At 65.1% G+C, this 11451-nt stretch overlaps 1 protein-coding gene across 1 annotated transcript in view; it reads left to right on the top strand.

Annotated features, from left to right (window-relative positions):
• LOC119105561 (CCR4-NOT transcription complex subunit 1-like) overlaps positions 1-11451 on the top strand; it is an 18931-nt gene that overhangs the window by 1060 nt on the left and 6420 nt on the right. Inside the window, 19 exon segments of the mRNA XM_037229022.1 lie at positions 228-417; positions 725-1030; positions 1837-2019; positions 2803-2880; positions 2882-2917; positions 3424-3458; positions 3460-3535; positions 4624-4758; positions 5298-5411; positions 5546-5635; positions 5889-5996; positions 6440-6547; positions 7940-8083; positions 8550-8762; positions 9074-9319; positions 9683-9831; positions 10256-10418; positions 10820-10911; positions 11140-11398. Of these exon segments, the coding sequence (XP_037084917.1) occupies positions 228-417; positions 725-1030; positions 1837-2019; positions 2803-2880; positions 2882-2917; positions 3424-3458; positions 3460-3535; positions 4624-4758; positions 5298-5411; positions 5546-5635; positions 5889-5996; positions 6440-6547; positions 7940-8083; positions 8550-8762; positions 9074-9319; positions 9683-9831; positions 10256-10418; positions 10820-10911; positions 11140-11398 (2725 nt within the window).

The raw sequence follows: 11451 nt of genomic DNA, 5'->3' as shown, positions 1-11451 counted from the left end.
TGTCTTCCTGATCTTTTGTGGTTCCAGCTCTACCTCGTGTCTCCCTAGTGTCCACCACCCCTCTGCGTCCCTGAATTTGTCTCCCTGAGCCCGTGCCTATTGAAACCTCGTCTCCCCGGCATTCTGGCCCTGTGTCTCCATGGATCCTATTCTTTCTAGCGCATGCCTTCCCTCACCTCTCCCCATCATCAGACCTCCACCCTCACGCCGTCCTGTCCGGCCGGCAGCTACAACGGCCTTGGGCTGGCACTGCGCTACGTGCTGGACGCCGTCAAGAACCAGCCGGGCTCCAAGATGTACTACTTCGGCGTGCTGGCGCTGGACCGGTTCCGGCCCCGCCTGCGCGAGTACCCGCAGTACTGCCAGCATCTGGCCACCATCCAGCACTTCAGCCAGTTCCCCAGACACTTGATGGAGGTGAGCGCCAGTGTCCACACGGCGGTCGTGGCTCGGGGCCGGCATTTCGAACGTGGCCTTATTGTTTCAACCGTTCTGTCGGAGGCATCCGCATGCTAATTTATCACGCTCTCGGTGGCAGCAGTTGAACATGACAGTCGGAGATCTATCAGTTACGGTCATTGCTGTAAGCATGAAGGCATGTGTGTGACCCGCGTCCGGTGATCGCCCCCCACGGCGTCCCTCGTGCGTCCCTCCGTTCGTGCCCCTGCCCCGAGAGCTGGCCACCCGTCTGCCGCGTCATCGCTCGTGCTCGGCGCCGTTTCAGTACGTGGAGTGCGGGATGCGCTCCCAGGAGCCGGCCGGTCGGCCCGAGGGCTCTGTGTTGCCGGCTCACCTGCAGTCGCTGCTGGCGACGCCGGCGGCGCCGGCCGGCAGCGCCGCCTCCTCGGCCGGCGCCCGGCCCACGGTGCTCACTGCCGCGCTCGTCTCCGGCCGGCCGTCCATAGCCAACACGACGAATATCGAGACGCTGGTGAAGGCGCTGCAGGAGGCGCCGCCGCCCTCCGAGGTCGTGCAGGACAAGGTCGGCTTCATCTTTAACAACCTCAGCCAGCTCAACCTCAGCCAGAAGGTGAGGCGGCGCGAGAGCACCTCGTGGCAGGCCTGAGTGGTTGCTTTCTGACAAGGCTCTGACAGCGTACCACCGATAGTGTAGTGGTTGACGCGTCTGGGAAGCCAGAGATATAAGGTGTGATTGCCGGCGGTGCCTGCCATTCCTGCCAAGGTGAGCGACAGGCAGCGCCATGTAGCGTCAGTACTGAGGGCACCGTAGAGCCCTAATAGCGAGGACGAGGAGGCTTTGACACGTCACCTGAGAGAAAATAACAAAATACTGAGCGTACACGCCTTTCGTCTGAGCTATTTATCCGAGCATTGGTGTATCAATTGTTGATTGGCTTATCAGCTGGTGGATTGCCTCATTAGTCTGGCATCTCAGGAAACACAAGTGATGGTTTTTGATGAGATATCCCAGCCCGCATGTAAAAAAAATGTCAGTAACGACCGTCGGCTCCGGGAAGCGCTTGGATGCGCGCGTGGTCGAAGCTGACCCGTGACCTCACTACACTCGGCCGTCTGCTATATCTGGCTTCGTCGGTTCGCCTGCTCTGCGCGTCGGCTTGGGAAGCGACCGTGCGATAACCCTGACCAGGACACTGTGCTGACTGCGCGCCCAGGAGCTGGCATGCTGTTATCTCTGCCGCTGTCACCTGTCCGGCTCCGCACGCGGGCTGGTCTGTGGCTGGCTGGCTGGCTGGCTGGCTGGCTGGCTGGGCTGGCTGGCTGGCCGGCTGGCTGGCTGACGGACTGACTGACGGCCGACCGACCGACCGACCGACCGACCGACCGACTAACTGCCGGTGACCGCCTGTGCCGCAGTGTGAGGACCTGCTGGCCGTGATGGAGCGGGACTACTGGCCCTGGTTCGCGCAGTACGTGGTGATGATGCGCCGCGTCAGCATCGAGCCCAACTTCCACACGCTCTACGCCAACTTCATGGACGCGCTGGAGCTGCCGCAGCTGTTGCAGCTCTGCTTGCGCGAGCTGTACAACAATATCCAGGTCAGTGGATGGCGCCGCTTTCGGGCCGCGCTGGGGCGGGGTCGCACTGCCATGCCGTGCCGTGCCGTGCCGTGCCGTGCCGTGCCGTGCCGTGCCGTGCCGTGCCGTGCCGTGCCGTGCCGTGCCATGCTGTGCTGTAACTTAGCGAACCGGACCGCGATACGACGCGACGTGTCATGTCCTATGTGGCGTGATGACGTCGTCCCGCGCCGAAGAAAGGTCTTCTTCTTTGACTAGTCGGACTTTGACCTAACTGCACAAATGGCGCGAGCTACAGTGACGAAACATGGCGGCAGGAGTGTCAGCAAAGATGATGCAGCGGCTGTGCAAAAATCCACGCATTCTGAATTGTAAATCAGCGATGTATTCAAGCTCGAAGCGGGTGTCGACACGCCGGGAGTGTCATCGCACCCTGCGGGGTGACACCGGTGGGGGTCAGATGTCATATGGTCTTGTGTTGTGTGTTGTCCACGTGGTTCGTGACGTTACGGCGTTTGTGCCACTGCACCGCTTGTGCTCCGTTGTGCTGTGCCACGTGTGGCCGTGTCAGGAAGCAAATGAGCCTTGTTGCCGGGGGTCCCCGTCTGTCGCCACCCGAGCCTGTCGCGTGTCTTTTGGGTGTCAGCTGCCTGAGGCCATTGTGAAACACTGCTCGTCAACATGTCTTGCATGCGTTTTTGCTAGCACGCCGTGTGTGTTCTTTTCACGATAGCATTTCGCGGCTAGGAAGTGGCGCGTGTCTAGGAAACGTGTTTTATTAGTAACTTGGTGTTTCGCTGGCAGGTTCTGCTGCGAGCAGACAAGGGCGTGGAGAAGTTCAACGACCGGACGATCTTGAAGAAACCTGTGGCCTGGCTGGGCTTTGATGTCCATCGCCAAGAACAAGCCGATCCTTCAGGTCTGGGATCGCCCGATGTGGCCAAGCGTTGTCGACACACCCAGCCGGGCCCCGGGCGGCTCGGCTGCTTGTGGACCTGGCGCGCACGCCCCGGGGGGGCGCCAGACAGATGTTGTGCGCACGAGCGTGGAGCCTCGTTACGGGCGCGTTGCCCAAGAGGCGTGAGCGGGGAGAGACGGGGACAGGCGGGTTGTGGCATGATCCACGGCGCTGTGGGGTCATACTCGGTCACATCGCTCGTCGCCATCGGTCGCGCCACGAACGGGGTGTTGTTGCGGTTTTTTACGTCAGCGGCGTTCACCTGCCGTGATCACGCCGCTGCCGGCTGTTACCAGCCAGCAGGCTGTTGGTTCGTGTTCGCCAAACTATTCGCTGCTTACACTTTGCCCGCGCTTCGAAATCTACGTGACTGTTGATTTGGGTGATTTGCATGTCTTGCGGCTGCATAGCCCTTCCGCCAGTGATGCCTGGGACATTGCTGGATGGGCGCCGACTGGCCGTTGCAGACGGACTTGGACATGAAGTCGCTGGTCATCGAGGCTACCACCTGGGTGTCAGGAGCTTCTGTACGTGGTGCCGTTCGTTGCCAAGGTTCTCGAGTCGTCCGCGAAGTCCAAGGTGAGGTGATGCTGCCGTAGGCCACCGACATACGCGGGCGTTTGGGGCCGCTGTTACAGTGAAAGGTACGCACTTTTGGTTCGTGCAGCGTGAGCGTCACGCAACCTAAACGCATTGGTTTTGCCGGAAATACTTGGTTTCACTGTTATTTGGCTTCACTGTTATGTTGTCTTTTTCATTAATGGTGCGCCGATTACAGCCGATTAAAAGTCCAATTAAAATTGCGTGATTCGCGGCCTGTTTGTCCACCCGAGGCGAATTTGAAGTGCGTGGACTCGTGGTTTCGCTCGGTGGAATTAGTTCTCGATGCTGGCGAGGTGGCCACAGCCCTGCACTGGTGGTGTCGCCGGGCCGTCCGCCGCGACACCGGCGACCGAGGGCCCGCGCGGCAGTGTGCGACAGGCCCGGGCGACGCATGGGCTACAGCGGGGTGGACGGCTGAGGCCTCGGCTTCCGTCCGGTTTTTGTTGTCGGGTCTGGCTGACCCCACTGCTGGGGTCTGGTCCTTGCCCGCCGTGGCGGGTCTGTCTGGTCGGCCTTCGCGGTCAGACTGGTTCCGTTTGGCGCCGTCGGCTGCGGCCTGGCCGGTGCTCAGGCTGTCGGCTGCAGCTTGGCCGGTGCTCAGGCCGTCGGCTGCAGTCTGGCCGGTGCTCAGGCCGTCGGCTGCAGTCTGGCCGGTGCTCAGACCGTCGGCTTCAGCCTGGCCGATGCTCAGGCCGTCGGCTGCAGCTTGGCCGGTGCTCAGGCCGTCGGCTGCAGCTTGGCCAGTGCTCAGGCCGTCGGCTGCAGCTTGACCGGTGCTCAGGCCGTCGGCCCAAGCTCAGGCCGTCGGCTGCAGTCTGGCCGGCGCTCAGGCCGTCGGCCCAAGCTCAGGACGTCGGCTGCAGCTTGGCCGGTGCTCAGGCCGTCGGCTGCAGTCTGGCCGGCGCTCAGGCCGTCGCCTGCAGCTTGGCCGGTGCTCAGGCCGTCGGCCCAAGCTCAGGCCGTCGGCTGCAGCCTGACCGGTGCTCAGACCGCCGGCTCCAGCCTGGCCGGTTCTCAGGCCGGCAAAGAGGGCGGCTGGTTACGCTGCTGCTCACCGCCGGCAGATCTTCAAGCCGCCGAATCCTTGGACACTGGGTCTGATGAACCTGCTGGCAGAGCTGCACCAGGAGCAGGACCTCAAGCTCAACCTCAAGTTCGAGATTGAGGTGCTCTGCAAGACACTTTCGCTGGACGTGAACGTGAGTAGCCTGCGCTGGTTATGACTAATCATCCATTGATTATGGGCTTTGTGATGTGCGCTGACTGCAGAGGGCGTCTTGCCATCGGTATCCATTTTGCAGTCCTGCGTAATGCCCTGGGTGTCATCTGGCAGTCCTGCGTAATGTCTTGGACATCCATCTTGCAGTCCTGTATAATGCCTTGGGCATCCATCTTGCAGTCCCTCGTAATGTCTTGGGTATCCATCTTGCAGTCCTGTGTAACGCCTTGGGTATCTGTGTGACGTGGATTTCGCAGAAGTGTGTCCACTGAAAATGACGTTGATGATTTCGGTCTGGAGCTTTGTGTTGTTACAGCCTAATTGCAGCCAGACCTATTCCCGTGCATTTGATCTTTGTTGTGTATCTGACGTTATGATCCGAGATGCGACACGCGTGCCATTGTGTATGGGAGCAGCTTCCCTCGTCGCTCGTTCGCTGCCGCTCACAACCGGCAGCGGTGAGCCGGCCGGAGCCGCTGTAGCACCGGCGCCGCGCTCACCGACCGTCCTCGGCGGCAGGAGCTGACGCCCAGCCAGTGCCTCAACGACCCGCTGCGACAGCAGCGGCTGCCCGTGCAGCTGAAGCGGCCCAGCCTGACGGCGCCGCCAGCCCTGCCGCCGCCGCCGCCTCCGCCACCGCCGCCCCGCCGCCGCCTCCTCCGCCACCTCCGCCGCCGCCTCCGCCGCCGCCGGCCACGTCCGCCCGCTGGCGCCGCCGGCCGGCGAGGCCGAGGAGGCGGCGGCGGCGGCGGTGGACCGAGGTGGTGCTGCCGGCGACGGCGCCCCGCTTCTCGTTCGGGGACATCAACACCAGCAGCATCGCAGGCCTCGCTCCACACATCACCATCAACGTCACGGTGCGGACGACAGCACCGCCTGCCGCCGCAGTGGTGCCGCAGTTATACGGAGGAGTTGATGTTCTTCCCGTTTATTTGTCATGCGTGGGCTCTGCTGGAGAAAACGATCATTTTGTAGAGGTGTACGTAATAAGCTGTAGGTGGGAGCTTCTCGTCACTGGTAACAGTGCGCTGTTCTAAGGGTGGTGTTCGTTCCTCTGGCGAGGAGAGCTGGCGCCTCGCTCAGCCCTGACCGCGGCTCCCGTCCGGGCAGCTGCCGCTGTTCCAGTCGGAATCCGCAGCTGAAGCAGATCGTGAGGCCGGCCGTGGAGCGCACCGTCCAGGACTGGCTGCCCCGCGCGCCGTCGAACGTAACTGCAAGGTGAGCCGGCGGCACCGGGCGTGGGGGGCCCTCCTGTTGCAAACGCCGGCTGGAGTGGTCAGGACTGTCGGGAACTGCCGCGCTCCTGCTGCTAGTCTCAGTGTGTGCTGCTGCGTGTCTGTGTGTACTGACTAGGACTGGTGTGAGCCGGCTGCTGCTTGCTGAGAGAACTGCTGCAACGTGAGGTATCTAGCCGTCACCAACGACGCGGCGGCGGGCTCCGTCGGCTTCTTTGCGTCGCACGTCGTCCTCAGGAGCTGGGCCCGGTGCTTACCCCCCGCCGGCCGTGTCGACGGCGTGCCGGTCCCCCGCCGGCCGTGTGCAGCCCCCGACGCCCTCTCCCCTCTCCACCAGCTGGCGGCTGAACACGGTGGAGCAGGTGGTGAAGAAGGACTTGGCGCTGGACCCGGACGAGCTGAAGATGCGCGCGGCCGCCTCACCAGATGGTGCTCAGTCTGACGGCCGGACTGACCCTCATCAACTGCCGCGACCACCTCGCCGTCTCCATAGCCACCAACGTTCAAGGCCGCCCCTGCCTCGGCACGGTCCGGGTGAGTGGCCGCCCCGTGCAACGTCCGGCGGTGGCGCCGAGCTCGTGCAGGCGATGCAGTGTCCGCCGGCCCGCGGTCCACCCGCCGGTCGAGCCAGGCGGTTCGTTTGTGGGTAGCATGCTGTCGCTGTGCTATCGAGTTGGGTTGGCTCCCCCAGTATGATCGTGAAATGAATGGGCGTCCGTATTTTCACTACAAAAGATCCCATTTAGGTCATTGCGTCGCCAGCCCGCGATTTTCTTTCCTGTTGCCGTATTATGGGCCCGGCCGTCAGTCGTGGTCGGACCCTCTCTCTTAGCCGCCGTTGGAGCCTGGGGGAGGCGTGGTCGGACCCTCTCTCTTAGCCCGCCCCGTTGGGAGCCTGGGGGAGGCGTGGTCGGACCTCCTCCCAAACCGCCGTTGAGCTGGGGAGGCAGTGGTACGGACCTCCCCTCCAGCCGCCCGCTGGAGCCCGGGGGAGGCGTGGTCGGACCTCCCTCCCAGCCGCCCGCTGGAGCCCGGGGGAGGCGTGGTCGGGCCTCCCTCCCAGCCGCCCGCTGGAGCCCGGGGGGTAGCGTGGTCGGACCTCCCTCCCAGCCGCCCGCTGGAGCCCGGGGGGTAGCGTGGTCGGACCTCCCTCCCAGCCGCCCGCCGGAGCCCGGGGGAGGCGTGGTCGGACCTCCCTCCCAGCCGCCCGCCGGAGCCCGGGGGAGGCGTGGTCGGAACCTCCCTCCCAGCCCGCCCGCCGGAGCCCGGGGGAGGCGTGGTCGGACCCCTCCCTCCCCAGCCGCCCGCTGGAGCCCGGGGGAGGCGTGTTTCGGACCTTCCCCCTCCCAGCCGCCCCGCTGGGCCCGGGGAGGCGTGGTCGGGACCCTCCCTCCCAGCCGGCCCGTTGGGCCCGGGGGTTCGGGTTAAGCGTGGTCGGACCCTCCCTCCCTGGCCGCCCGCTTGGAGCCTCGGGGGAGGCTGGTCGGACCTCCCTCCCAGGCCGCCTCGCTGGAGCCCGGGGGAGGCCGTGGTGGCCTCCCTCCCAGCCGCCCGCTGGAGCCCGGGGGAGGCGTGGTCGGACCTCCCTCCCAGCCGCCCGCTGGAGCCTGGCGAAGGCGTGGTCGGACCTCCCTCCCAGCCGCCCGTTGGAGCCCGAGGGAGGCGTGGTCGGAGTGAATGCTGATCGTGTTTGGGGCCGGCGACGTTGTGACGAGTGCGATGCTGGCGTACCGCGTCCACGGCAGGAGTTTGCCGGCCGCGAGCCTGCCGCTGTCATCGCGCCAGCTGCAGGTGGGTGACGCCGGCACAGGGCTGCGGCCGAGGTACGGTGGTTGCGCCGGGGCGCGGTCGCCACAGCGGCCGTGCCCCGGCGACGGCCAGTCCGACTGCGGCCGGTGAATGACGGGCATGGCCGTTCGCCGTCAGACGGCCACCACGCCGCAGCAGCAGGAGTTCATGGAGCAGACGGCCGGCCGGGTGGCGGCCGACAACGTGGAGCTGGCCTGCTGCTTCATCCAGAAGACGGCCGTCGAGAAGGCCATCCTGGAGGTGGACAAGCGGCTCATGGCGGTCAGTAACGCGCCCGGCGACGGCGACGGACACGGCTGTCCGCGCACCGTGTCGTTCCGGCAACAGCTCTCCATTGTCGTGAGACCCTCTACGCATGCTTACCGAGGGCCCACTTTGTGCTGGTTCTCCCGCCTGCGTTTAAGCTGCGCGGGTGTATGCGTATGCGGCGTATGTATGGTCGGGTGTATGCGTATGCGGCGTATGTATGGGCGGGTGTGTATGTGTATGCGGCGTATGTATGGGCGGGTGTATGTGTATGCGGCATACATCTCGTGGTAAAGATCGTGGCACGGCCGCCTTTGATCTAGGCTGGACCCGCCTCCAGTTTTGGCGTTAGTGCAGCGATCTGTCGAAGCAATTGTAACCAAACCAGCGCTTCAGGGCCGGCAATGGTCCTGCCCTATGCTAGCGAACGGGCCGTCCGGCCGGCGCCGAGCTCACTGACCGTCGTCTGTGCGCGCCGCAGGAGTACGACCTGCGCAAGAGGGCGCGCGAGGAGGGACGTCGCTACGTCGACCCGCATATGGCCGTTTACCACGAGTCGCACATGCCCGAGCCGCTGCGCCTGGCGGCGCTCACCGCCCGCCAGGCGGCCGTGTTCGAGGAGTTCGCGCGCTCCGTGCCCGGCTTCGCCGCCACGCCGGAGGTGGCGCCGCCCGCCTCCAGCGGTGTGGCACTGGTGAGCGGCTGACTCAGGATGGGCGGCCTGTGTCCCCCACCTGCAAGGAGGACGCTCGGTGTCTATATGCGCTGTGGTATAGTAAATTGGGCAATTGACGCATTACGGATTTACTGCAGTCCACCCTCGTGTGAGCTACTGTTGTTGCATGGACGAAACTAGCGATAACTGAGCTGATGACGTTTGAGAAGAGTAGCGAGGAAGCCTACTTTGGCCCATTGGTCGCCACGGGACGCCAGGCGCGACCCCGGACACGCCCGCGCCGACCGAGCGCGCGCCTCGCTGACCGTCGCTCTGCGCGCGCCTGGCAGGGTCCACCACCGCTGCGCGCCTCTCAGCCGCCGCCGCCGCCGCCGCTGCCGCTGCCGTCCGCCGCCAGCGACGAGCTACCGGCCCTGCTGGAGAAGCTGTCGCTGGAGCTGCAGGCGGCCGTGCACAGCCTGCACCCGGCGGCGGCGGCCGCGCCCCAGGCGCAGGCGCTCGCCCGCCTTGCCAAGGACGTCTCGCTGAGCGCGGCGGCACGTGACCCCAACGCCCACGTCCACCTCGTCAAGATGGTGCGTACTGCGCCGGCGGCCTGTCATATGAGGAGCCGTCCGTGGCCCGGTCAGGCGGGAGGGACTGAGCTGCGGTGCTGCTGCGATCTGATTTGTCTCGTTTTGCCCGTACATTCCGCCCCTATTTGATGCGATACGAGCCCACATGTGTGCGTTGCTCGGCTACAAACCGGCCACACCCAGGACCGGTTGGGGACTGCAGTGGCGGCCTCTGCGGTCACGCGGGGGTCGGTGGGCAGGGGTAGAGGCTGCAGTGGCGGCTTGTGCGGCACCTGAGGCCGATGGGGGGGGGGGGGGGGGGCTGCAGGGGCGGCCTCTGGGCGCCCGAGGTCGGCGGCTGACTGTGCACCTCGCCGTCCGCAGGCGGTGGACGGCCTGCTGGAGTACATGTCGCAGCTGCCGGCTGACCCGGACCTGGCCGTGCGCTGTCGCGACGGCCACCTGATGGTGCTGCGAGCACTGCAGGATCCGCGCGCGCACGGACCGCATTGGGTTCAGAAGCACGTCACTAGGTGAGACGGCGGCGGCTGCTGTGGCCGGCGGCGGCAGTGGCGGGGGCGGGGCGCCTGACGGCGACGACATGGGCAGGTGTTGATGTTTGGGAGGCTGGAAAGGACGCTGGTGCGTCGGTGGGGTCGGCGCTGGGTTCGATTGAATGGTCGTTGCGGGTGCAGGACTGGTGAGTGGAACTGATTGACATCAGCCATGTGATGGCGATAGCTTTGTAATAGGGATGCGTCCCCGGCCGTGCTTGGACGGCCGCGGTGTAATGACCGGGTCCTGGTAGGCGGGCCTTCAGTGACGGCTCCGGCGCCCCCGCCTGCTAACCGATCCCATCTGGGCGGTGCCGGCTCTCCGTGACTGTTGTGACGCCCCCGCCCGTCCCATCGCTGGCCGCGTGGGTCGTCTCTGACGCCGCGGCGGCCCCGCCGGCAGCCTGGTGATAGAGTGTCGGGAGGACCAGCGGCTGAACCTGGAGGCGGTGGACGCGCTCATCCGCGCCCGGCTCGTCTCCACGCAGCAGCTCGATGCCCACCTGGCGCACGCCATGGAGGCCGGCAATTACAGCCTGATGGGCCTCAGTCTTCAGCTGCTTCAGGTGGGCCGGGCTCGGGCTTGGCGAGCTGAGGATGACGCTGTGAGGTCGGTGTGGATGGCGGTGCGGGCGTGGTCAGAGGACGTCACTGGTCTCGTGTGTTCTAGTCGATTAGCACGTAATGTATAAGCTGTCTGGCGTCTGCCCGTTCCTACTGTCCTATGCCTGTCTCATATATGTTCTATGTACATATGTATATATATATATATATATATATATATATATATATATATATACACATATATGTCTCATATACAGTCTCATTACCACCTCTGCTAGTGTGGACTGCAGCCTCTCTTGTGGGCTGCAGTGGCAAGAGCTGGCTGCAGATCAGGTGTGGCTGCACACTACAGAACCTCATCTCTCCCTTCTTATCGGTTGTCAACCCTCATACCGCCATGCAGGCGTTCCTGGTGGACGACCGCAGCAACGCAGTCACGGAGAACGACTTCATGAACACGCTGGACGCGCTGGCGAAGCTGGCCCAGCAGCCCGGGTGAGTGCGGCGTCCCGGCCGGACAGGACCTTCCGGACAGCCGGTCCGGCCGCGCTGGACACCGGTCCAGACCAGACAGAGGCAGACGGCCGCGGTCCCGGGCGGACCCGCCTCACTGTCGCTCCGGGACGTGGCGCGCGGGACGGAGACGGGCTCTGTAAGCTGTGAGCGCTGCCGCCGCCGCCGCCGCCGCCGCCGCCGCCTGACGTGGTCTCCTCCGGCCGGCAGCTGTCCGGAGAACATCCCGCTGTTGCTGGAGCAGGTGCGGGCCGGCGGCGCGGGCCGCGAGCCGCCGTTCCCGGCCGACCGCAGCCCGAGCGGCCCCACCGCCCACATCCACAAGGGCATCTCGCAGGCGCGCGAGTTCGACGACCCGCCCGACATGCAGCAGAAGACCGAGTACCTGCTGAGGGAGTGGGTGCAGCTGTACCACATGCCCAGCTCCGGCCGCGACTCCACCAAGGCGTTCACCATCATCGTGCACCAGGTGAGCGGACGCATGCTGCGGGCGTGGCGCGCCGCTCCGTGACCTCGCCGCCT

This window comes from Pollicipes pollicipes, unplaced genomic scaffold (genome assembly GCF_011947565.3).
Source record: "Pollicipes pollicipes isolate AB1234 unplaced genomic scaffold, Ppol_2.1 Scaffold_6138;HRSCAF=7277_pilon_pilon_pilon, whole genome shotgun sequence".
NCBI classification, from domain to species: Eukaryota; Metazoa; Arthropoda; class Thecostraca; order Pollicipedomorpha; family Pollicipedidae; genus Pollicipes; species Pollicipes pollicipes.
The sequence above is the reverse complement of the archived record's forward strand: the minus strand, read 5'-3'. Positions and strand labels throughout refer to the sequence as shown.